This window comes from Falco peregrinus, chromosome 4, assembly GCF_023634155.1.
Source record: "Falco peregrinus isolate bFalPer1 chromosome 4, bFalPer1.pri, whole genome shotgun sequence".
NCBI classification, from domain to species: Eukaryota; Metazoa; Chordata; class Aves; order Falconiformes; family Falconidae; genus Falco; species Falco peregrinus.
In genome coordinates, this window is record NC_073724.1 from 110,401,810 (window position 1) to 110,423,639 (window position 21,830).

Here is a 21,830-nt window from a genome sequence, read left to right on the forward strand (position 1 = left end):
CTTATTGGGGTTAATGCATGGTTGTAGATCATTGGTGACCCTCTGAGAGCGCTGTGGATATCGCAGATTGCTTTAAAAACAACCCGAGTGGAAGAGGAGGCTGTACAGGAATAAATGAGAAGGGAGAATATAAACACTGCTACAGAGGGGGATGTAATGTTTTGGTCTTGGTAAACGCTTTAAAAGAAGGTCACTTGTACTTTACGGTGGTTGAGCTATGGTACCAGTTGATAGCTGTTTGCTGAACGTTGTAGAGGAACTTTTGAGACGTCCTTCTTCAACTGCCAGGGCTTGCTCATAGCAGACTTCATTACACACATGGCTCCGTAGCATTTGCTTTTGCTTCTGAGTTTTTGAGCTGGTGGAAAGTCCTGATGGTTGGACTGTAAATAGGAGCGCATGAATAGGTGGTGCAAGAACCAGTGTTGCAGAACTGATTAGGCAAAACAGGCCTGTGTTTAGAGGGTGGCTTTGCTGGGAAACTCAGACTGTGCAAAACTTTTTTTTCTTTCTGACTCTGTAATTTTATTAAGTCTTAATTAAACTTTCTGCATTTAAATTAGTTTATATTAATGTGACACTGTCTTATTATGTGTATATTGACAGACACTAACAGGGATTTGATCAGCCTAATCCAGCTGTATGTAATTATGTGCCTTCTCCTTACATAATTGCAAACAGAGTCTATCAATCATGGCAGGAAAGCCTGCTGCTTTATTATATTGTGGGATTGTTTAGTGAAATGTAATAAGACTTCAGGTTTAAGCTGGGGAGTGAACAGAATGAGATTTTAATGAGAGCAGTGATAGGAAGAAGAAATTCCCCACCCATCCTGTGTCGCAAGTCTCAGTTTTTATCTTCCCTTCCCCCCCAAAAAAGGTGTCCGGATTGCATTGTTAACATGTTGATGTTGTGAACGTTTCTGTAATTTGAAAGGAATTTGGGAAGGGTACAGATTTCTGGCTGCCTGAGAAAGAGATCTAGCCTAAACCTGTGGTGCTGTTCTGATCTAAAGTGGAGGTTTTTATTTCACTTATTGATAACTTGATTACCCAGATCAAATGAGAGCGTGTAGAAGGCAACAGTCGTGGGAATGAAACCTGTCAAACAGCAGCACTGCATAAGCTCTGAAATACCTGCCCTGCTTGGAAATCAAGTAAGGGAGTAACACAGGCACCCGCTTCAACGATTCTATTTGGGTTGATTTCTGCGTGATTTAGTTGCTCTCCGGTGTCATGCTGTCCTCCCCTGGCACGTGTACAGGCAGGGAGAGGCAGGCATGGTGCCAGCAGTCTTTCCTCAGCCTCCTACTGGAAAACTATGTGTGCCAAGAAAAGCTTGAAAAAACAGAACTTCAGACAAGTCCTGAAGGGGGTGAGTTTGCAATCTGAACCCCTCGTTCAGCATGCTCTGCCATTATATCCAGCTTGCTTTAAATCTGTGAATACCTCCAAGTTACTTGATAAAATAAAATGTAAGTGCCACTGTCAGTGCAGTGCATTCAGTTTTCCCCTGCAGGGCTGTCTTGGGAGTTTCTGGAGTCCAGGTACGGATCCATCTTGCTTTTGCCTATGGCAGCTATTTCTGTATCAAGCTGGAAAGAGGGAGATTTCTCTTGCCCTCTGAAGAAGGACTGTTTCACAAATAGTTTGAGTCCAGCATATAAAGATTGTCTTGCAGTCAGAAGCTACACATGTTGTTTCTAATGTTGCCTTGGTACTTGGGAGCTGTTCTTTCAGCTTTTCTCTTCTGCCGGTCCCCCTCTCCACTGCGCACACACGTATGCATGCACCCCTGCTGCCCTAGGCTTATCCCTTGCCTTTGTGGCTGGTTTTTGTTTTTTGGTTTTGGGGTTTTTTTTTAGTTTTAGATTTAGCAATCTGTTCTTGCTGTCGGCATGGATTTTTAGTCTGCCAAGCTTTAGCCTGGACTGAATTTTCAGTGCCAAAGTTTTAATGACAGTAGAATTATAATGAAAAACAGTGACAGTCTCTCAACTCTCCTGTTTGCATTACAAAACTGTAACATCAGGCCTCGGACTTGCTGGCGTTCTGCCTGGCGTGTATCTTGGGGATGTGTCTCAAACACGTTTATAGTGATGCTGTCTCATGGAGTGACTGTATTGGGAACCCAGTAGTTTGCACGGGAGAAGTAACAACCAGCACCCATGCTGGATCATAGGAAAAGTGTGTTTCCCATCTAGGCCATCATCTGCTCAGAGGGTGAGTGCTGCTACCCTCTGGTGACAGTTCAGCTTGTGGTGCGGGTTAGCAGCAACTGTCCTGGTCTTGATGGGCTTGTAACCCTGTTGCAGCTGTACTGGAAAACAGAAATGTTATTTTCATGCCAGATTCCTATTGCTGCATCTTCTTGTGGATGCAGAATGTTTGGAATTGGTCTGGGAAAGCAGCACATAAATTTTGAGGAGCTCTGACACCAGTGACTCCTTTATTTTTATTTATGTATTTAGTGTTGATATTTAGAAACTGACTGAATTTCTGTAAATACACTGGAAAGAGAAATGTTTTGTATCCAAAGGAGTCTTGTCAGAAACAGCCGAGAAAATGACTTATAAAGAAAACAGCTGAGCAAACATGTAAGATCAAGTCATGTGCTAGGTGTTGTGGTTTACTGCATTTATGCACAAGATCATCTGTTGCTATATAGATGGAGAATGGCAAGCTCTTCTTTTACAGCCTCCCCTAGGAATTGAATTCATGCAATAACAGAAATTACGTGTTTGTTTTTTATGTGTTTTCAGTAAACAATAGTTGTATTTCTTCATTGGACTGCCTGTTACAAAAGTTGGCTTGATGCTGGTTCTTTTATCTACAAAGAAAAATACAGTTTATTTATCCACCTGTTCATGGACCAAGAAGACTTGCCTTTTTATTTATTTTGTTCTGTTTCTTTGCTGCATTCAGGGCAGATAGGACTGCACTGCAATGCCGTATGCGCCAAAAATACCGTCACCTCATCTCTGTTTAACAATGCCTTCCCAGATGCAGAGATCCGTGGCTTTTTGTTTCTAATACAGATTACTTGCTATATCTAAGCCCTCAGAATTGTGAAAATCGTATTGAAATAGCTTTCTGCTTTGGCGGCCTTGTTCTCTCTGACTTTCTGGCAGCATTCAGTGCTGGCTTTCATTTTCCAAATGCTGAGAGTAGTTTGGAGACTCTCAAAGCTACATTTACAGTAAATGTGATGTTGCAGTCATGATGGGTCAATTCAGATTTAGGTCTGTAATTTGGAAAAAAAGCCACCACCCCTCACTAAAAAATAATGTTAAACTGACTTCAAGCAGAATCTTAATAGTTCCATATTGTTATGTGTGTAATAAAAGCTTTTACCCTTGAAAACAGGTTTGGTTTGATTTGCTAATTATAATTCCTTGCTACAGTCAAATAGACTGAGGTAAATTTTTATGATATTAAGAATTGGCCTCATGCTGTAACATGAAAATCCATTTTTCACAGAACAAAAAAAAAAATTCTCTTAATGCTTTTCTTCATTTTTAGCACACTGAAATCGTGACAGGTAGTATCACTGAATCAGAAGATCTCAGATTTGGCATTTCAAGCATTATCTTCAGCTGTGCATCAATTCTGCTGTGTAACTTTTGTTTAAAAGTAACGAGTTGGGTGACCCAGAGCATTTGACAGTTCAGAAGCTGAAGCTGTTCGTGTGGCTGTTCTGCACAGTCCTTGCTGCCTTTGCTTGCTCTTGTTCCCTTAGGGGGATGGCTTGTACAAATGAAAAGTTTCTTTTTTTAAGCAGGTGACAATCATTTCTCTGTTGCACAGAGCTGTGTTTCGGTACCAAAAAGGAACTGTCCTGCAACTGGAATATTTGCTTCATCATGGGGCTGATTTTATGTTGCTGAAAGTGGGTTGGCTGGGGAAGGTGCAACTGGGATTAAATTGTTTTGTTAATCCTCTGGGCAGGCTTGCTCTTTAGGGTTCAGCTTTCTTAGTCAAATTGGCAAATCTCTGCTCTATCCATGTATGTCACCCACACAAGTGAACATTTTGCTCCTTTAGAGCCTGTCAAATAATGAAGATTATTTTTTTTTTTAAACTCTCATTTTACATTTAGTGTTTAAAAAGGAGTATAATAATTTTACTTGAATGTGATGGAAATAGTGTTGGACAAGGAGCTGCATAAAACCAGTTACAATCAAGTTTTTTTTTGTTTTAAATCTTTTTTTAAAAGTTCCCTCCTTGGAGCTGGGTTTGCAAGGCATTAGGTGTGTGATGTCAGATGCAAACACAGGAGCAGGGTTAGCTTCTGTCTCAGTGTGGGAGTTGGGTGTGAACCGGTCAAAGTGCTCTTGCAAAGCCTACCCAGGTGGCAGCCACCCGAAGGGATGAAGGTGTTCTTCAGAGTTGTTATTTTTCTCTCTTACGCTTGCCAAAACTGAAACACAAGGCAAAAAACAAGGGACAGTGCTGGACCTGGATGGATGGAAAGTCTGCGTCTGGAATGGAGGTCTCTGGAGACCCCATCTAGAGCTTGGTGCGCAAATATTCCTGTTTGTAAATCTCTCCCAAGCTCCTGCTGAAATGCTTTTTTAAATTCCCATTTAGCTGCATTTCTAAGCTGGCCAAATCATCTTCGAAATTTTGTGACCTTGCTGATGCCACTGTAGCAATGGACATACCTTAGAGCTGCAGGAAAGAAAATTCCCCATCCAAAATGTGGTATTTCACCTTGAGGTATCAGTTACGGAGTAACGATAAAACAACATAAATCTGTGTTCCATGGGGTCGCCTGAAACAAGTCTTGGCCTTTATTAAATAGTGCCCGGGGTTTTGTGCAACAGCATTACGTGCAGTTCAATCATATATTAAAAAATCCCAAAACATTTGCATGGTTTCAAAGGTAGGAAATAATGTGTATCTGTTGCGTAGACCTCACTTTAATTAAGGGTAGAAGTAAGAAAGAGATTACTTCAGCCAGCTTGTCAGTCCTGGTCTCCCCATGCTGGCTGGGGCAGCGTGTCAGGTTTCCTTCTGCATCGTCAGGAGCTGCCATTTCCTTGTGGTGGTCACTGGTTCAGCAGCAGTGAAGATGAAGTTGCGAAGGTAAGGGAGGATTAAAGCCTCATGTGTGGGAGAGCCTGCACGGCTGCTCCTGGCTGCCCAGAGCCGCTGTGTCCATCCTGCTGGGACCATGCAAGCACGGTGCTCTGTGCCGTGGCCTGGGGTTTTGGCAGCACTGCAGGGAATGATCCAGCTTCACTGGTGGGAAGGCCGGGGAGTGCTCCTGTTCTAACAACCACGCAGTGCTGAGCAGAGGTTCCCTACTAGCCAGGCTTCCTCTTGCCCCTGGGTCCTCGCCACCTCCTCATTTCATCTCAGATTTGACTCTTCTTCAGCCTCCGTACAGCAGCTCTGCATGCAGTATCCTAAAATAATCAGCCCAGTAGCAAAAACTGATGGGGTTTAGTTTCTCTTGACTCTGCTGATGTGTCCTGATGATTGGGAACCACTGGTTTGGGGGCTCAAGTAATCTGAAAGGTATTGTCGGCATAGGTGTCTTGTGTCCTTTTCCCTACTGCTGGTAGGCAATTTGAATACAGTATGTCCTGACTGCTGGTTTGTTGTTTGGTTTTGTTTTTAATGTCTCAGTAACATTATCCATGGCCCTAGGTGAAAATTTAAATGATACAAATTAATTCTTGTCAGATTGTTTGTTTGAATTTGAAGATGTTTTGCTGTTGCAGAAATGTTACAGTGTCAGTAGCCAAGATCATGAAGCCAGGTTAATCTAAATTGGCTCGCAAACACTTGTAATTTTGGGTTCGGAGAAAAATTACGCAGTTTAACCTGGCTAATACATTCATGCTGTAAGGTTGCTGATAATAAGTTCTTTAGACATCTAGACGTGCGGTTACACTAAGTGCCGATAAACCAAATCTTTTGTGCATGTGTTGCATGGAGAAGGAGATGCAGAATTGCAATACTCGGAAAGTGCTGGGGTAGCCGGAGTCAAGGCTGCTGTTCCTGGCTCCCAGGAATAGCCATGTGTGGTGTGAGGAGCTTTTAATTGCAGATTACTAATGGTCAGGATTAATTTTACGAAAAAGAGGAGATGCAGGACTGCCACAAATTCAGGCTGGAAGACTGTTGATACGTTTTGAAGGATACCAGTCCCCACAAGTTCCTTCTGGTACAAAATGATCCCTGCTTAACCGTAGCTGACTTGCTTTAAGATGCTGGCAAATGCTTCAGCATTGGTATGAGTGACTTCATCAGGTCTGCTGATTTATGCTTTGGGTTTTGAGGTTAGCTCTGCAAAAACAGTTCAGAGTAACTTAACCGAGAAGGTAGAATGAAGAGCACTTTATATATAAAAAGCAATTTGGATGGTGGGCAAGGAGGAATGTAGTTGCTGTAGACGTCGAGCCAGGGTACTAAGTTTGTGAACTTTTATTATGCTGAAGAATGAAGTTTTTAGATTTGTCTTCAGTAGCTTGAACTTTTCAAGCAGAACAAAACATTTAAACCTTAGCTTTTTTCAGTGTCAGAGTGAAGAGGTGAGCTCTGTGAAATGGGTGGTTTAAACAAATATGCCAAGTCAACCCTCATTTTCTTGACTTGGCAACTGAGATGGTTTCTTTCTAGCCAGCAGATTCCCACTTCTGGGGGATACTTTGCTGTAGTGAACTTAAAAATAATCTCATCACCCCATGCTAGTTTGTCCTTCTGATAACGACTTGCCTTGAGATGTTTTAAATGGGCAGTGCTAACTGGAGTGTTAATTACACCCATCCTAATGCTATGTTATTTCCTTCCCCTCTTTGAGTTCAGCCTTCCCAGCGCATGAGCAGGGTGAGCCGGCTGAAGGACGTAGCTCCATAACGTGAGACAATTTGTTTTCACGGGCCGTGTACCCCTTGGGGAACGAGACCCTGACGTTGTGATGCCGGCCCTGCACTGACTTGCTGTACTTCATGTGTCTGTTTAGTCCTTTCCGTAATTGTCAGTAGTCACCTGCCTGCAGTGAAGCCTGTGGGTGGCTGGTAAGAGGTTTGGTGGTGGAAAGGGATAGCTGTGGCGCTCCTATCTGCTCGCACACCATGGGCTGTAGAATTTCATCTTGTGCAACTGAGCACTGTTTTTTGAAGTGCTGTTTCATACCAGCATGAACACAGCAGCATGCACAACATCCCAGACCTTTCCTGGGGGCGAGTGTTGTCTCCTGCAGCAACTGTCTAATACTGGCAGTCGTGTCTGGGCCCCTAGCGGCAGCGGGAGCCTGGCAGCTACTTGCTGCCCCTGTTTTATGGTTCGGTTAAGATGAACCCTAAGGCTCATCTTTCTGAAAACTGTGGGCCAGTTTCTGTGCAAGTCCATCTCTGCCAGTAGCAAAGCTGAGTAACCCAATCTACTGGACACATATTTCGAGATTGATGCCAGGTTCCCAAACTGGGGAGCATCAGCTTGCAATTCAAGTGGCGCTGACATTTGCGGGAAGGCTTTCTGTTCTAAGCCGTCAGATGTTAGCTAGTGTATGTAATTAACTTGGTATAATTTTGCTTCAGAATGAAATATTCATTCAAAAGAGACTTAAAACCCCATCCTGATGTTTTTAATGTCTGTGTAGCAAGTGATGCTGTGTAGAGCAAGGCATACATTTAATGTAAGAGAGATTGGTTTCATGGCAACTCCTGTTTGTTACTATGGTACGCAGAAAGTCCCAAAAGCTTTTACTGCCCATCACTTCTTGGGTCTTGTGAGTTATCTGGATACAAAACCTACTGACGCACATTAACAGTGGAGACAGAAAATAATACGAAAATACTAGGGCCTGAAACGCCTTGGGTTTCATATTATCCCAAACGGCAAATGTAAAACTTTATTTTGCATAGTCATTTTTCCAGGGTTTGGTAATAAAGCTTGTAACCAGAGCAGGAAGAGATTTCTTTTACCCCTGAGGAAATTCAAGAGTTAGAGAAGTGAGAAACAACAAAACCAAGCCAGAAACCCGTAGTTTGCGGAAAGTGGAATACCAAAGTCTCTCTCCTGAATCAATAAGAGAGTTGAGGATTTGCTGAGGAGGAGTTGGGAAGTTTAGAAGTGAAGCAGCCCCTTTGGATTAAAAGGCTGGAACAGTGTGCTGGGTGTAGTTGCTCCATCCATTTCCTGTTTACCTCCCTATAATGAAGTTCACTGACCACTTCTGGTCTCTCTACATCTGATATATACTTTGGTTTTAATGCTGCAGCTTGTAGAAGGAAATGGTTCTTTGTGAGACTTGAACTTCATCGTTTCTTCTTTTGAAAATCATCCCAAGCACCAAAATTTTCCTTTTGTGCTTTGTCAAAACCCAAATGAAGTGTCTGCCTCAGAATGCACGTTGAATTTGCAAAGTTTTTGATCAGAAGAAACAACTGCTTGAAACATCTGTGTGCAGGGGATGCAGAATTGGTGAATCCAGCTGAACACTGAGATTCTGTCATGCTTGACAGGGTGGGTTGTTTGGTTGGTTGGTTTGGTGGTGTGTTTTGTTGGTTTTTTTTTTTTATTGTGTGCAGGAAGGACCATGTAAAGACAGGAATACTGACCCATTCATTTGCTGTTGGTTTCCCAGTGCCACATGGTTGCTCTTATAGTCTGGTCACTTCCATAATTTCAAGTTAGCAGAGTTATTGCCTATTTTACCCTCCTTGATGCAGTATCTCACCAACCTCATTGGCTGGATGAAATTCACAGCAGGCAGGTTGCTGCTGTTGTTGAGAAAGGATGAAAACTCCTTTGTATTTGCACATAATCTACAGGTGAGGATTCTTGTTCTGTACATGAGCATTTTAGTTTGGTTTTGCTTCTGTGGTCAGGCTGACAAAGAAGGTTGAGTGCTAACACCAAGAGAAAGCATCCCACTTTCAGTGAAAACCTCTTTATTTAAAAAAAAAAAGTAGTTGTGAGACAACTTGTAGCATTGACCAGAGATGATACATCAAGAAGAAAGTGAACTGAGCCAGCTTTGCAGCTTTGCTTGTTGACACGTGCTCCTCACCTACAGCAGCATGCTAAATCATCTTTATATTTTGATATAAAGAAGAGGGAAAGAAAAGAGGGGGTAATGTTAACCCACTAATTTCTACATACATGTATGTTAGAGAGCAATGGAAAAACATCAGTTCATCATTCACTTTTGACACCACTCAGTATTTGACACCAGTAATTGTTACCCTCCAAATTTGTGTTTAGATACATCTGGCCTGTATCTAGCTATTGTGCTGCTGCAGAAATGGGGGACATGACAAGGAGGAGTATAGCCAGACAGCTGGCACCCTCCCTCCCCCGTCACAGTCAGTGAATTACACAGCTGTAGGCAGCTTAGGGGCAAAAAACCTTAGGGTATGGAAATATTAAGCACCTACTAATTCTCCTTATTTCTCTCCTCAGGCTTTCATATTGTGCGGTGGTTTTGTTAATCTCACTTTCTAGATACTTCTGCTTTTAAAAATTGGTCTGGTAGATGCTGCAGAGCAACTACCTTATTAATGACTGCTTGTCTACACCAGTGATTTGTAAGCGGGCTGGTTATCGCTTGGGTTCTTTTTCTTATAAAAACGATAGCTGTAATAAGAGCGACAGCACTGAGTCATGTTATGATTTAGACTTTGTTCTATGGCAGCAAACCCAGAAGTGTTAAGCAGCTCTTTCCCCACATTTCTTCCTGTTAGAATATTCTTTATTCTAATGAATAACTGGCGTGGATGATAAAAGCTTAATGCTTTTCCTTACGGCAGGGTGCGTGCTTTGCTTGCCCTTCCTCGTTCTGCAGGTTTGTGGGAGCCACGGACCTTCAGCTGGGAGCCTGCTGCTGTTACAGGGAGGGGCAGCTGGTACTCTTCTGTTGACACAAGAATAATTCATATTATTTTCGTTAAGTCTTTAGCTGTGTTATCTTGTTTGCCTTGGAGGATAAAACGTCTGGTGCTGGGCTTTGCTTCTGGCTTAACAGAGTGCAAGTTCAGTGCTCTTGGACAAACACACACCCCGTGATGAACTGCTGTAGTTTTTATGGGGAAAGTGTTATTGATGAGCTGAGCGAGCGCACTGTGATTCCGTTCCCTTGAAATTGCTGCACAGGTACTGGTGCCTGTTGGATAAAAGATTTCCCAAGTGGAGCTGCAAATGGTTTTAATAACTGGAATATGTGTAGAACTTGCTCAAAAGAATTGTTTTTTTCCTTCTCTTGCAGTTTCTTGCACAGCCAACCACCTGAAGGAGAAGGAATTCTTCAACCCCTTGTTTCAAAAGATCTGGGACTATTTTCTGCTGTTCAGCTCCCTTGTTCCCCCATTTTGGCAAACAAAAGATCCTAAGAGGAGAATGAGGCAGCTAAGAGGAAAACCCAAAAAAGAGACCTCCAAAGATAAAAAGGAGAGAAAACAGGCGATGCAAGAGGCTCGGCAACAAATCACCACAGTGGTGCTTCCCACCCTGGCTGTTGTAGTACTGCTGATTGTTGTTTTTGTTTATGTAGCGACTCGTCCAAATACAACTGAATGATGCAGCTTTGCAGACTTTCTAGCTTTGGGGTATTACTGATTTTATCAAGAGCCAAAAGGAACTCTCTGCCACTCTTTCAGTACTTTACAAAGGAACTTGCTGGTATTTTCAGTCTTTCTCTTGGTTAGGGTCCTGCAGATTCTCTTTAGGAATGTAACATAAAACGTATTACTGAATGTGCCAGTACGTTTTATGGTTCAGTTCATGTGCCTTTCAGACTTTTAAAATGGTGTTTTTCTTAAATCTGTTTGAAGCTATATATTGTAAAAGGAAATCTTGTTCGGCTATAAATTTGTAAAAAATCTGCTTTCAGCTTTTATCACTGTTATAGATAATGTTGCTCCCATGAGCTCTTGTATGTCTTATTTCAGAACTTCCAAAGAAGTACATTTCTTCTTTGTACTTAATGTCATATGAAGTGCTTTGATTCATAAAGGATATATTTATTTTTTGAATAAAAGAGAGAAGTCTTACTTGGAATCTTCAAATTATTTTGCAAAAAATGTGACTTATTGTGAAAGCCTACGTTGTGTAATATTTTTTTCATTAAACGCTATATAGTTCACTCAAAAAGAACTTCTGTTGCTGTGAGATGCCAACGTGCAAAGTGAATACTTCAGGATCTGCTGGAAGGAGTCTTACAGAAGTTGGGAAGGGAGATTCTACCAGTTTATGGTGAAATAACAAACTGCATAAACACAGATAGTTGTTTATCTGAATGTTAAATATTTAAATCTGTATAAGTGGCAATAAAAAGGTGATTTTGGATACAGCCCTTGATTTTTTTTATTATTTTTTTAAGAAAGGAAAAGTGCCATGAGTATAACATTGGTCTCTAACACGTTTGCTGAAGTGAGCTGCTGTCCTTGTGACAACCCCCTTTTCCCCCTCACTTAAAGCAAGCTGTGAGCACAGCTCTGCCAGTTTTATTCTAGGAAATCAAGCAATAAATTCTGATCAAAATACTTCAATAATACTGTATTCTTCCACAGGCCTTTCTCATCCAAATATTTTAAGGCGCTCAGTAAGTAGTAACCTTCCAGAAGACTTGGGGGAGGGAATTTGAGAATTCTTGACTGCTGCTTAAATACAGGCCAGGCAAGGAAGAATGTGGTGGTGCAGTGCAGTGAAGCACAGCAAGAAGTACGTCTGTGCCGAAAGTCAAAGACCCCTCGAGTCTTTGCTTCACGTGCTGTCTTGCGGCACAGGGATGGTCCCAGTGAACGCAATGGGACTGTTCATACACGTGCCACTGAAAGTCTGCTTCCTGCAGGAACCTCCTGTGCAGAATGGTACTGCCAGCCACAGCTGTCTGGCAAAAAGCCAATTTAGGCAAGGAAATGCGATTCCTGCAGCCTTCGCCCTAAGGTGTGTCCTTCCCTGTGGGGCGAAGCTATGGCCAGCTATGAACAAACCCAGTTCAGAACAAGGCAGGGACCCAAGGATGCTGAGGTGGCCGCAGCTCATGACGCTTGCTGTGCCACTGCTGTCAGTAGTGCCTAGAATTAAACTGGCCCTGCAGACTAAGATGTTTTTGAAACACAAAATTTGCTAAAAGGAAGTTTGGATGAACTGTTCGGCTGTGTTCCCGCCTGCCTGCCCCACCCCCGGCATCATAGTTGGGATATATGCAAATAGACTGCACAGACAAGATGGTCATGGTGGTATGCCCAGAAGAGTGTTTACTCACCGGGTGACCAGCGGGAGGTCGGCGGTGGAGCTCCTGTGCTCCCCGAGCCGTGCACCGAGACCGAAAACTACCTGTGCTTTGGTACTCAGAGCCGCTGCCTTCGACTGGGGAGATCTGAAATGATGCCTCTATAAAAGCAATCGCTTAGTCTGTCTCATCTCCCAGCTGCTTCTGGTCTCCTAGGCACAAAATCCTTTTTGTCCTGTTTTTATTTTATCCTCAGCCAGGGATGGCTGCCATGGAGCTCTGATGGTTTGCCCCTTTTTGAAGGGTGTTCAGCTTGAATAAAGTTAGTGCCCGAGGAAGTGAACAAAAGTGTGTGTAGTTTAAATGTGTGTCTTCTGCAGAATTCCTGGGCATCTTGAATGGAAGCAAAATTTCTGCTAACTTTTTCCATAGATACCTCATCGTCATCTTTCTCTTCCGTAGATTTTTAACCAAGGTTTTCCTTTCCCTGCTCATTCTGTGGTACTTTCTGATGACTCTAACAAAGTCCGTGTGACTTCTCCATCTCTGGGTAGCAGGTTTATTTCAGTCCCTTCACCTGCAGGGCCTTTTTGTCAGCCCAAGCAATAATTCTATAATTCGGAGAGCCTTCCTTGAAACTGTTCACAGTCCTTATGTGATTTTTACCACCCTTCATTTTCTGCAAGAGTTGAGTCTGTGACACATAAGACCAATTAACAGCTGATAACCACTACAGAGGTAAAAAGTCAGTTGGGTTACGTAATATTTAAGATTACTTCTCTAATGAGATGTTTCATTTCTGCTGCTTTTTCTTATGCCCTCTCTGTCTCTTGTCATCTGCAAATTCTTCAAGTCACAATAATAATCTTTTTGGAGCCAAATGTTTCTTAATATGAACCTATAGCTTAATGCTAATAAGAGACATTGTGTATTTCATTTCCCTGAAATGTGCAATTTTACTGAGTGCTAATTGAGAGGAAAATAGTGTTACACATTCTGAATTGTTCCTTATGCAGAAGCTAGAATTGATTTCACAGTTTGACTCTTAAAAAAATAAAAGAATATATTTTTCTCTAGTAAACAAGTCAGATTCTGACATTTTCTACCAAATTCCCTATTACTAGTATTGGGTGTGAGAATGCACATTTGGGAAAATGGTATGAAGCCTCTGTAGACAGAAACTGTCAAAAATCACTCGGAAATAATCGGGAAGTAAATTTATGGCAGTTGCCCAAATGTCAACTCCTGTGAACTTCTCAGCCAAAGGTGTAACTGTGTCTCTGGTTTTAGAATTGTATGTATTACTCAGACTGTCAGTTGCCTTCAAAAATGTTTTAGAAACAGGGTTTCAAACCTTTTCCCAGCATACAGTAGCTTGTGGGCAAAATTGAATGATTTATTACAAGCATTTTACCAGAAAACTCACGCTGAGATACTTCTTCAGCAGCGTCTTATGATAGGGTTTCCAAGAGTGCTCATTATCAGGTGAAGTCATTAAAAACCTGCCATTGCCTTCTGATAAATCAAGTTATGGAAGCCATTTTTTAAAACTGATTTTTCAAAGCATAAATCAAATCCAAGCCAAATACTTAAAGATCAAGGTTTGAATAGAGCTCTATAAATGTCTTTGAAGTTCTAACAAAATAAAGGAATCGTGTGAATTATTCTTGCAATGGGTGAATGCCCGTCCGTGTTCTACACAGCCCCAGCTCCCCAAAACCAAGTGAGAGAAGCCAGTGAAGCTGCCCGTGGTCTGAAGGAAGAACTACACATTCTCAGAGCTCAGAAAAATTTGCTCTTGGTTTTCTGTTTCAATCCATCTCCAAGAAAACGTTTACTTCTTCACATTCTGATGTTCAGAAAACAGCACTTTGAAATACGTACGGCAGAGAACATGCACTGTTCTTTTTTTTCAGACTATTTCTGTTTGCTGTCTGGCTGGGTATGTGTACAGGTTTGAACGCTCTTGTAGCTCTGGAAGATGTGAACTGGAGCCTGCACTGTGATTTGCTGGTTTGGACCTGCAACAGAGACATGTTTTCTTACCAGAATTTCTTACCAGGGCAGGTAGTTCCAGTTCACACACCGTGCACCAGCAAAGTCCTGATATCCACATCCCAGCCAAGTGTCTTCATCATTCATCATCACTGCCCACGGAGCTGTTAGCTGATGTCTTCTGTGCGCCACCTTCATTTGGTTGAAAAGTTTGAACCAAAAAAATATCTTGTTGCAGTGCTAATGTAGGATTACCAAGGGCCAGGACTTCTGTAGGATTTCTTGCTCCATCTGGGATAGCACAAGGATTCATATCAAGTAAAGTAAATCCTACATCTGTCACAGGAAATTGAGTGCCAGGATGGTTTAGGCAAGCAAACATGGTCTGGTCAGGTACCTGGGCAAACACATTCTTGATAATCTGTTTCAAAGCCCGTAGCAGTTTGGTTAAGAGTAGATTAGAGGAACAAAGTGATCAGTTTGTTGGTTTAGGAAGGGACGCTGGAGCACAGTGTATCAGTGCGGAGGGGCATTGCTCAATCCACTAGTGGAAACATAGATGCAGTACGTTACACTGCAGCCTATTTATGGTTTGAGGGTGTCCATGGGATTAAATAGTAACTCCAACACCGTGAACTTTGAGACCTGCACCCTGCAGTGAGGAAAAAACAACACACAGTTCCCACATTGCTTTGGCCAATTCAAATGAGCTCTGCTATGAACAATCTTTAACATAGCATTTTCTCAGCAGACCGCTGTGTCTGAGAATAAAAGAAGCCTTCCCTAGCACAAGGCAGTTGGCGTAAAATCTGGTGGATAGCTATTTTGCATATAATTAAATGGAAAAAAAAAAGTGATTGTGAATGATATCATTGGCTATTGTAGGTTGTAAAGCCCGATGGGAATGTAATCCCATTATCCATATGATACAGGCCAAGGACTTCCCACCCCCCCCACCCCGTGCCCACTGCCTCCTTCCAGCTGTTTGATCTCTGCGTGACCCATGGGCAGAAAGCAGCAGGTCTGGATGCAGTTCAGCACATACCTGAGCTGTCTGTGTAAATAAACCGCTGATGACTGGTACGACATACCATAGATGTAAAATCACCTGGGCCTCATCTCATTAAGCAGTCTCTGTTGATGACTTCTTTCTCATTCCCACTGGTGGTGGTTAGTCCAGTTTTGAATTATTAAGTGGCGGCAGACTTGATTCTGTGCGCTATTGTACCACTGTTAAGTTAGGAATTATAATCAGTTATAACACGATAAAGCCAGAACAGTGAGGCTGGGGGGTTAGACGTTTTCTGTAGTATCTGTCGAAGCAGAGATTTGTTAGCCTTTGACTGGGTAAGCTAAAGCCATTGTTGAAGTCTACCCATTGGAAAAGCAAGAAAGCTGTGCCTGTGATTTTTCATAGCGTTTGTCCATTTTTGTGTTCATTTGGCACTGTGTTTTGCTGCTACTGTTTGCATTCCGCTCTGCATGGTTCAGAGTCCTCACTGCCTGACACTCTCCCATTCTTTTACTCCTGCATTTCCCATACAAAAAAGAAGACAGTAAGAAATGGTAGGAATAAAATGCACTAAATACCCAACTGTCACGTGAGCCACTTCTAAATGTTTCTGTTCAGATGCTGTTGTTTCCCTGACAGCACCATCAAAGTTCTGGGAAGTGAATTAGACACAATGGTCTGGCAGCTCTTATGCCACCAACTATTTCAAAATTGTATCTCGATGAAACACGTTGGCAACTGTGTGAACATGACCTCTGTTTTTCTTCAGTGAAAAAAGCTGGTGGCAGCCTGAACCATTGTTCTTTTTATTTAAAACAAGTCTTTCAACTGGGAGCCAAAAAAACTCCTTTTCTGTAAAGCTTTGAAAAATCATAAAAGAAGTCCAGCAGCTTACAACAATTTTCCATTGTCCAGGTAATCACAAAGTAGAATAGAAATTTTCTGTGTGTTTTGGGTAATCTGTAGCTCTTGACCATTGCACCTTGTCCTGTCAAATGAACTTAGAATTAATAATACTTTTTTTTTTCATTTTTATAGGTGCTTTCAGATATTAATAGCCTTGGACCCTTCTGATTATTCATTTTTTGACAATATACATGCATCTCCAGTCCCGGTTCATAAGGTATATAATTTCTCAGTCTTTATTATTTCTGCTGTCCATCATAATTCCAAGTAACTTGAAATGCGGTACATGTTGTACAAACTATTTTTGGCACAACATCAGGAATATGTATCTTCCTTCAGAAACCTCTCACCAGTTCAGTCAAATTTCTCCCTACTTATTTCTGGTATTCAGAACCAGCAGTGTGGCTCCCACTGTACTCTGGCAGCAGTGGGCTCGATTAAATTGGGGATTGTCAGATGGACAACTTTTGCTGATTTTGGCTAGCAAAGAGAAGCGTGACCTTTCAGGTAAGTATGTGTTAAAAAAATGGCACTTTGATCCATACTGTCTCAGTACATTTGCGGCATAATATGCTCTGAGCAGGAAGCAACAGTAAACAAGTAGGCTGTTCAGACACAGGTACTTTGCAGCTTTCAGTGCTTTTCACGGGGCATATATCATACGGTGTTACACAAAAGTCAGGCTGAAACTCACTCTGTTATTTCATTGGCCAAAGTTAATAAATAGCTTGACCAGATCTTACAAAGCTTTAGAAAAAAAATCTTAAATCATTTTTTGATAATTTCATTCATTTATTCTGTATCATCACACAGACCTGTATCATGAGATGGATCCTCAGGCCTGGACTGGACTCAGACACATTTGTTTCTTTGAAGATCTGGAGCATACTGTCTTGTTGAATGTTTAAATCTTGCAGTGGTAAAAAAGTCTGGCTAACTGAATAATATCCCATATTTTTTTTTCTTTTGCCCTTCTGAAAGTCAACATTTTGCTGTCTTTTTGCTTCTACAGCTCTTTCCCAGCTTAAAATTTAGCTTCATTTCCAGAGGTTCCTAAATTTCTTCATTAGTTCTTTTAAAATTCCCAGATGCATCTCCCCTTAAGTTGAGGATGTATATATATTTAGTTTGTTCTGATGTCCTTCCATTATCTTTTCATTCAGTCCTCGTTCCTCCAGCTGAGTCTAGTAATTTTCCTGAATTTTCCTGTAAAAGGTTCTTTGATGGCCTCATTTTCACTACTCATTTTATTGCAAACCAAGCCAAACTGGTATTTAAAATCTTGGTATTTTGTGTAAGTGTGATGTAGTGTATTTTGTCTTAATGGAAATATAGCTTCCAAAAACAATTTACATTTTTGCTATGGTCTTGAATATTAATGAGACTTCTTTTATTCACAAACTGGAGCTGTTTGGCAGTCTGGTATTATTTTTATCCAGATTTTTCCAGGAAGTTGGCAACAGTATATGCTGGAAAGCAGTTCTTCAGTATCTCTTTCACTGAAATTGGTGGTTCATCAACACTGTCTGTAATTTCTGTTTCGCTTGCACAGCAATAGAATTCAGTATGAATTGCAAATAAAAGGAATCTCAACATTATGCAGTTTTTCAGCACATGAAGTTGAATTAACTCTGCTGAGTTTTATAATGGATCCTCTGTTGTGGAAAAATATAAAGAATTTAGGCCCTTACCTAGGACTGATCACAAGCTGTCTGAAGTTAAAGGTTCTTTACCTTGCTCCAATGCAGCTAAAGTATGAGCCAACGTAGTATCAAAACATCAATACCAAAACAGATGCTTTTGAAGACAGGATTTAAAAATTGCAGATTATTAATGTAACACACATAAAGCACCTGAGATCAGGCTCTGCCCCACCTGAAGTGTATAGGTCTGGTAAAAGGGGCAATATGGGTGGTTTCAAAATAGGTGCTTTGTCTATTTGTGTTCCTTTCCCAGACTTGCATGGCTTAGAATGTAAGAAAGAAAGAGCTCAAATGTTCTCATTTCAAGAGTCCCAAGGGCTATTTCTATAGCCAAGATTAACCAGAGCATAGATAAGCTCTTTGTGCGAGGAGCTATGACATGGCTAAAGGCCCCTATTATTCCTGTTCTGTGCAATCTAGAGAATTTCTCTTGGCTGATTATGTTTTCAAGGGAATAATTCCACTTATTAGCCCTCTGTACATCACAGAATTGAAAGTACGTCACTAAAATAGACAGGTTGGTTTTGCATAGTTCAATTGTGTGCAGCACAGACTCTGTTACAGCACTGTAAAAAAAAATATTTTGTAATATAGTCATGTTACAACATACCTAAATCTGAAGGGTAATGATTATCTTACTGAATCCTTGGTGTTAAAAATACATGCTATTGGCAATATGCCTACATACATTAAGCAGCTGGTTGCAGATTTTAGTTCTAAGAAACTCATGGGTGATTACTTGGTTTTATTTTCTTAATTGTGTAACTGGCTTAAGTATGCCTGCTTTGCTGTATCCTGGTATATTTTTTTAGAGTATTTTCAGAATGTCTTTGCAGTTCTTCAAGGTGCAAATTTAAACGTTCTTCAAACTGTCTTGTATGTTTCTCTTCCTCTTGAAGGAACTTTTCTGTTGTTGCAAGGAAGGACATCTCAGGGAGAGACTGAGCAATGAATAGAAAACCATGGTTAGTAAAAACCAGCAAGTACTATGTGTTTGCATTATCAAATTTTAGATTTGAAAAACATCTTAACCTGTAGCAGCTACTAACACTATGATGCTTTATATGTCTCCAAGAAAACATGAATTTGGGCACACATTTTTAAAGGCATTCAGATGCCTAAATGACATAATGTGAACCTGATCTTTAAATACCTGTGATATTCACAGCATTAGCATGTAGATTTTCCATTAAAACTTTAAATATCCCAATAGACAGAGCTAAGCTGCTTCAGAACCTCAAAAATCTTTGGATCAGCTAGAGGTTATGTTAGTCACTTGTATGATTTAAACAAGGACAGAAGACAATAATCTGGTTTTTGGAATTACAGAATATAACTAGTGTTGGATACTGCTGATTGCCTAGTATAATTTTAGCTGTCTGCTTCTGTGATATGATGCTTTCTGAGGAAAGCAAGAACACCTATGCTCATTTCTGTACTATCAACTTCAAGCCCTGACATTGTGGAGAACGTACTAAATTTTATTTGCTGCAAGTAGTTCACTGAAAAATCTTCTTCCCATTTAACAAGTGTTTAGTAGACTGAGACATAAACCATTCCAAAATCGGTCTTAAAATGGTTGCCATGGGATGTGGAGTTGTATAAAGTAAAGGACATAAGCGAGTCTCTGCTGGAACAAGCTCTAAATTTTTAAGCAGCAATTTTTGTTAATTCTTTTGCTAATACTTAAGATGCATTCATTGGAATGTCTTTATTAAAAGAAAGAAAAATTTTTTCTTTGCCTAAAGATATTATGCTTGTTTAAATAAATTCCATGTTTATTTTTATAAATACAATTTTATGACATGAATTTTTGAGTCGACTGAGAAAAAGAACTTAGTATAGAAGCTGTAATACTGAGTAAGAGAAAGATAATTTTCTGTCTTTATATGATCATATATTGAGAAAGATGATTGACATTTACTATCTTAATTAAACCATATGTTAAATAGTTTTAATAACTGATTGAGTTATTAGCCTAGAATCTCTGGTTTTGTTTTTCCTAGAATGTAAAAAGGAGAGTTAATCTGTCAGTACATCAAATAGGAATGGCTTCAAATGATTTAAATATTCAAATGTTTTGTGGAAAAGGCCAATTCTATTACACCTGTAGATTTTTATTCTAGGCTCCATTGTATCAGAATGGGGTATTCTCTATTTCCACGGCAACTAGAGACAGATTTGGTCTTTACTTTCAGCATGGTTTAAAACTGCCCTTTAGCATCTTTTCAGGCCAAAAGATACTAAATAGGGGAATGCTTTAAAACACTATTATTTTCAAACTCTGCAGCAGACCTTGAGATGAAATTTAGAGATTTTCTATAGGAAACCCCTTTTCTTTTCAAAGTACAATAAGTAACCAATAGCTGAAAATAAATTCTGAATATGATACCATCATTCTAGAGTGAGACAGGCTTCCTGATACAAAGGCCTCCTTAAATGAAATTCACAGATAAAGCAGAATCTTCCTTTTCTCAGTCCCTCCAGATCAGTGTTTTAACAGGGCAGGGAAGAAAAAATGATTTATTTTGCCATGTATGAATAAGAAATCCAAAGGTCACTTCATGTCACAACACTCTTCTATCAATACCTGCACTAGCAGGGATAAGACAGAACGTTCATCTTCCAAAGTTTGAGAAACTCTGGAGAGAGATCACCTGCCTTCTGGTTTTCCTCATAAATACATGCGTGATTTCCCATCAGTGAATCATCATTTTTTTCATATGAAGAGTTGTTCCCGAGATTTTGACTGCCACGGCTACATGCCCATTTATTCCTTCATGGGCTAGATCACAAATATATCTCCTTGTGACATTTGGATTCAATAATAGAGTTGGCAGTACTATTTTGAAGTATTTGAAGATGACTTTTGTATTATGAAGAAGACTTTGGATCTGGAGGCTTTAACTTAAAGAATCACCATGTGTTTAGCCTATGAATACCAGTTCTGAAATCACTGATTCAATAAGGAGCAAATAAAATACTTCCAGTGAGAAGTATAAGAAACTGAGAAAATGTGAATCTGAATATGAATTTAATAAGTCTCATCACCTAGAGAAAAAATGTCACATCAGGCTTTTCCATATGGGCAGCTGATTTACACGAGTGCTATTCTTCAGAAATGTTATATCAAGTTATGAGAGATTGTCAGAGATTCATTATAACAATGTTTACAATTGCTGACTTGCCATTAAAAATATACTGGCCTTACGATCAAGCTATCTTCCTAAAATGCTAGTGTCCTTTGCTTCAACTGGTGCTTACTTTGCAGTGTTTTTTCTTCAAATACACTGTAAACTCCAAATGAGACTTTTCTAAATTTCCTCAGAGTTGAAAGAAGAATGTTTATCACTTAGAATAAGCAGATCATGTTCCCTACATCTTACCCGAGGGTCAGACGTCACTATCATTTTAGATAGGTCCCTAATGCACGGGTTTTATGCACTCTGAGAGAAGGTTGTATTTCAACAGATCTAAAAGGCAACATTTCTTGTTAGCAACTAAGCTTTGCTTTCCAAGCCTCTGGTCTGTTCTTTCACTATGTTCTTTATTGTCTTTACTTTCAGTGCCTGAGGAAGAGCTATCGTAAAGAAACTGCTTCAATCCATGTCTCAGATGAGATTCATGGTCCCTAGTTTTGAATTTCTTCTTCTCAGATAACACTTACATCTTTTAGTTTTCTAACTGGAGCTGGATAGAAACAGGTTCATTGGTAAGCTTTCAACCTAATTTGTTTGGGTAGTTGAGAAACAAGGACTCTACTTTTTCATTTCTACAGTGTTAGCTGAGCCCATATTTCTTCGTGTATAGCAGTAATGAGAACCACTTTCTTGCCTCATCGTTTACTGGAAATGAGGGAGTGTACCTGATAAAGATGCATATTTCCACATATGAAACGTGCTAAATATGTCTTCCCTTTAAGCAAGAACTTCCCAAAGTGTTCATGAATTAACTCAATTGCTGGGGTGAAGCACTTCAGGAAGCTAGGTCTATTCTCTCTCACAGACTGCCTAATTAATTTGCCTAGA

At 40.5% G+C, this 21,830-nt stretch overlaps 2 protein-coding genes across 4 annotated transcripts in view; one reads left to right on the forward strand and one right to left on the reverse strand.

The window, feature by feature from the left end:
- The window catches only part of SMCO4 (single-pass membrane protein with coiled-coil domains 4), a 28,216-nt gene extending 16,915 nt beyond the window's left edge, over positions 1–11,301 (forward strand). For all 3 annotated transcript variants that reach the window (XM_055802454.1, XM_055802453.1, XM_055802455.1), the window contains exon 2: positions 10,219–11,301. In XM_055802454.1, the coding sequence (XP_055658429.1) occupies positions 10,350–10,529 (180 nt within the window). In that variant the 5' untranslated portion in view covers positions 10,219–10,349 and the 3' untranslated portion in view covers positions 10,530–11,301. The remainder of the gene's footprint in view (positions 1–10,218) is intronic.
- A 7,271-nt stretch (positions 11,302–18,572) lies between these two features.
- The window catches only part of DEUP1 (deuterosome assembly protein 1), a 44,731-nt gene continuing 41,473 nt past the window's right edge, over positions 18,573–21,830 (reverse strand). The window contains exon 14 of the mRNA XM_055802865.1: positions 18,573–18,743. Coding sequence (XP_055658840.1) covers positions 18,573–18,743 — 171 coding nt within the window. The remainder of the gene's footprint in view (positions 18,744–21,830) is intronic.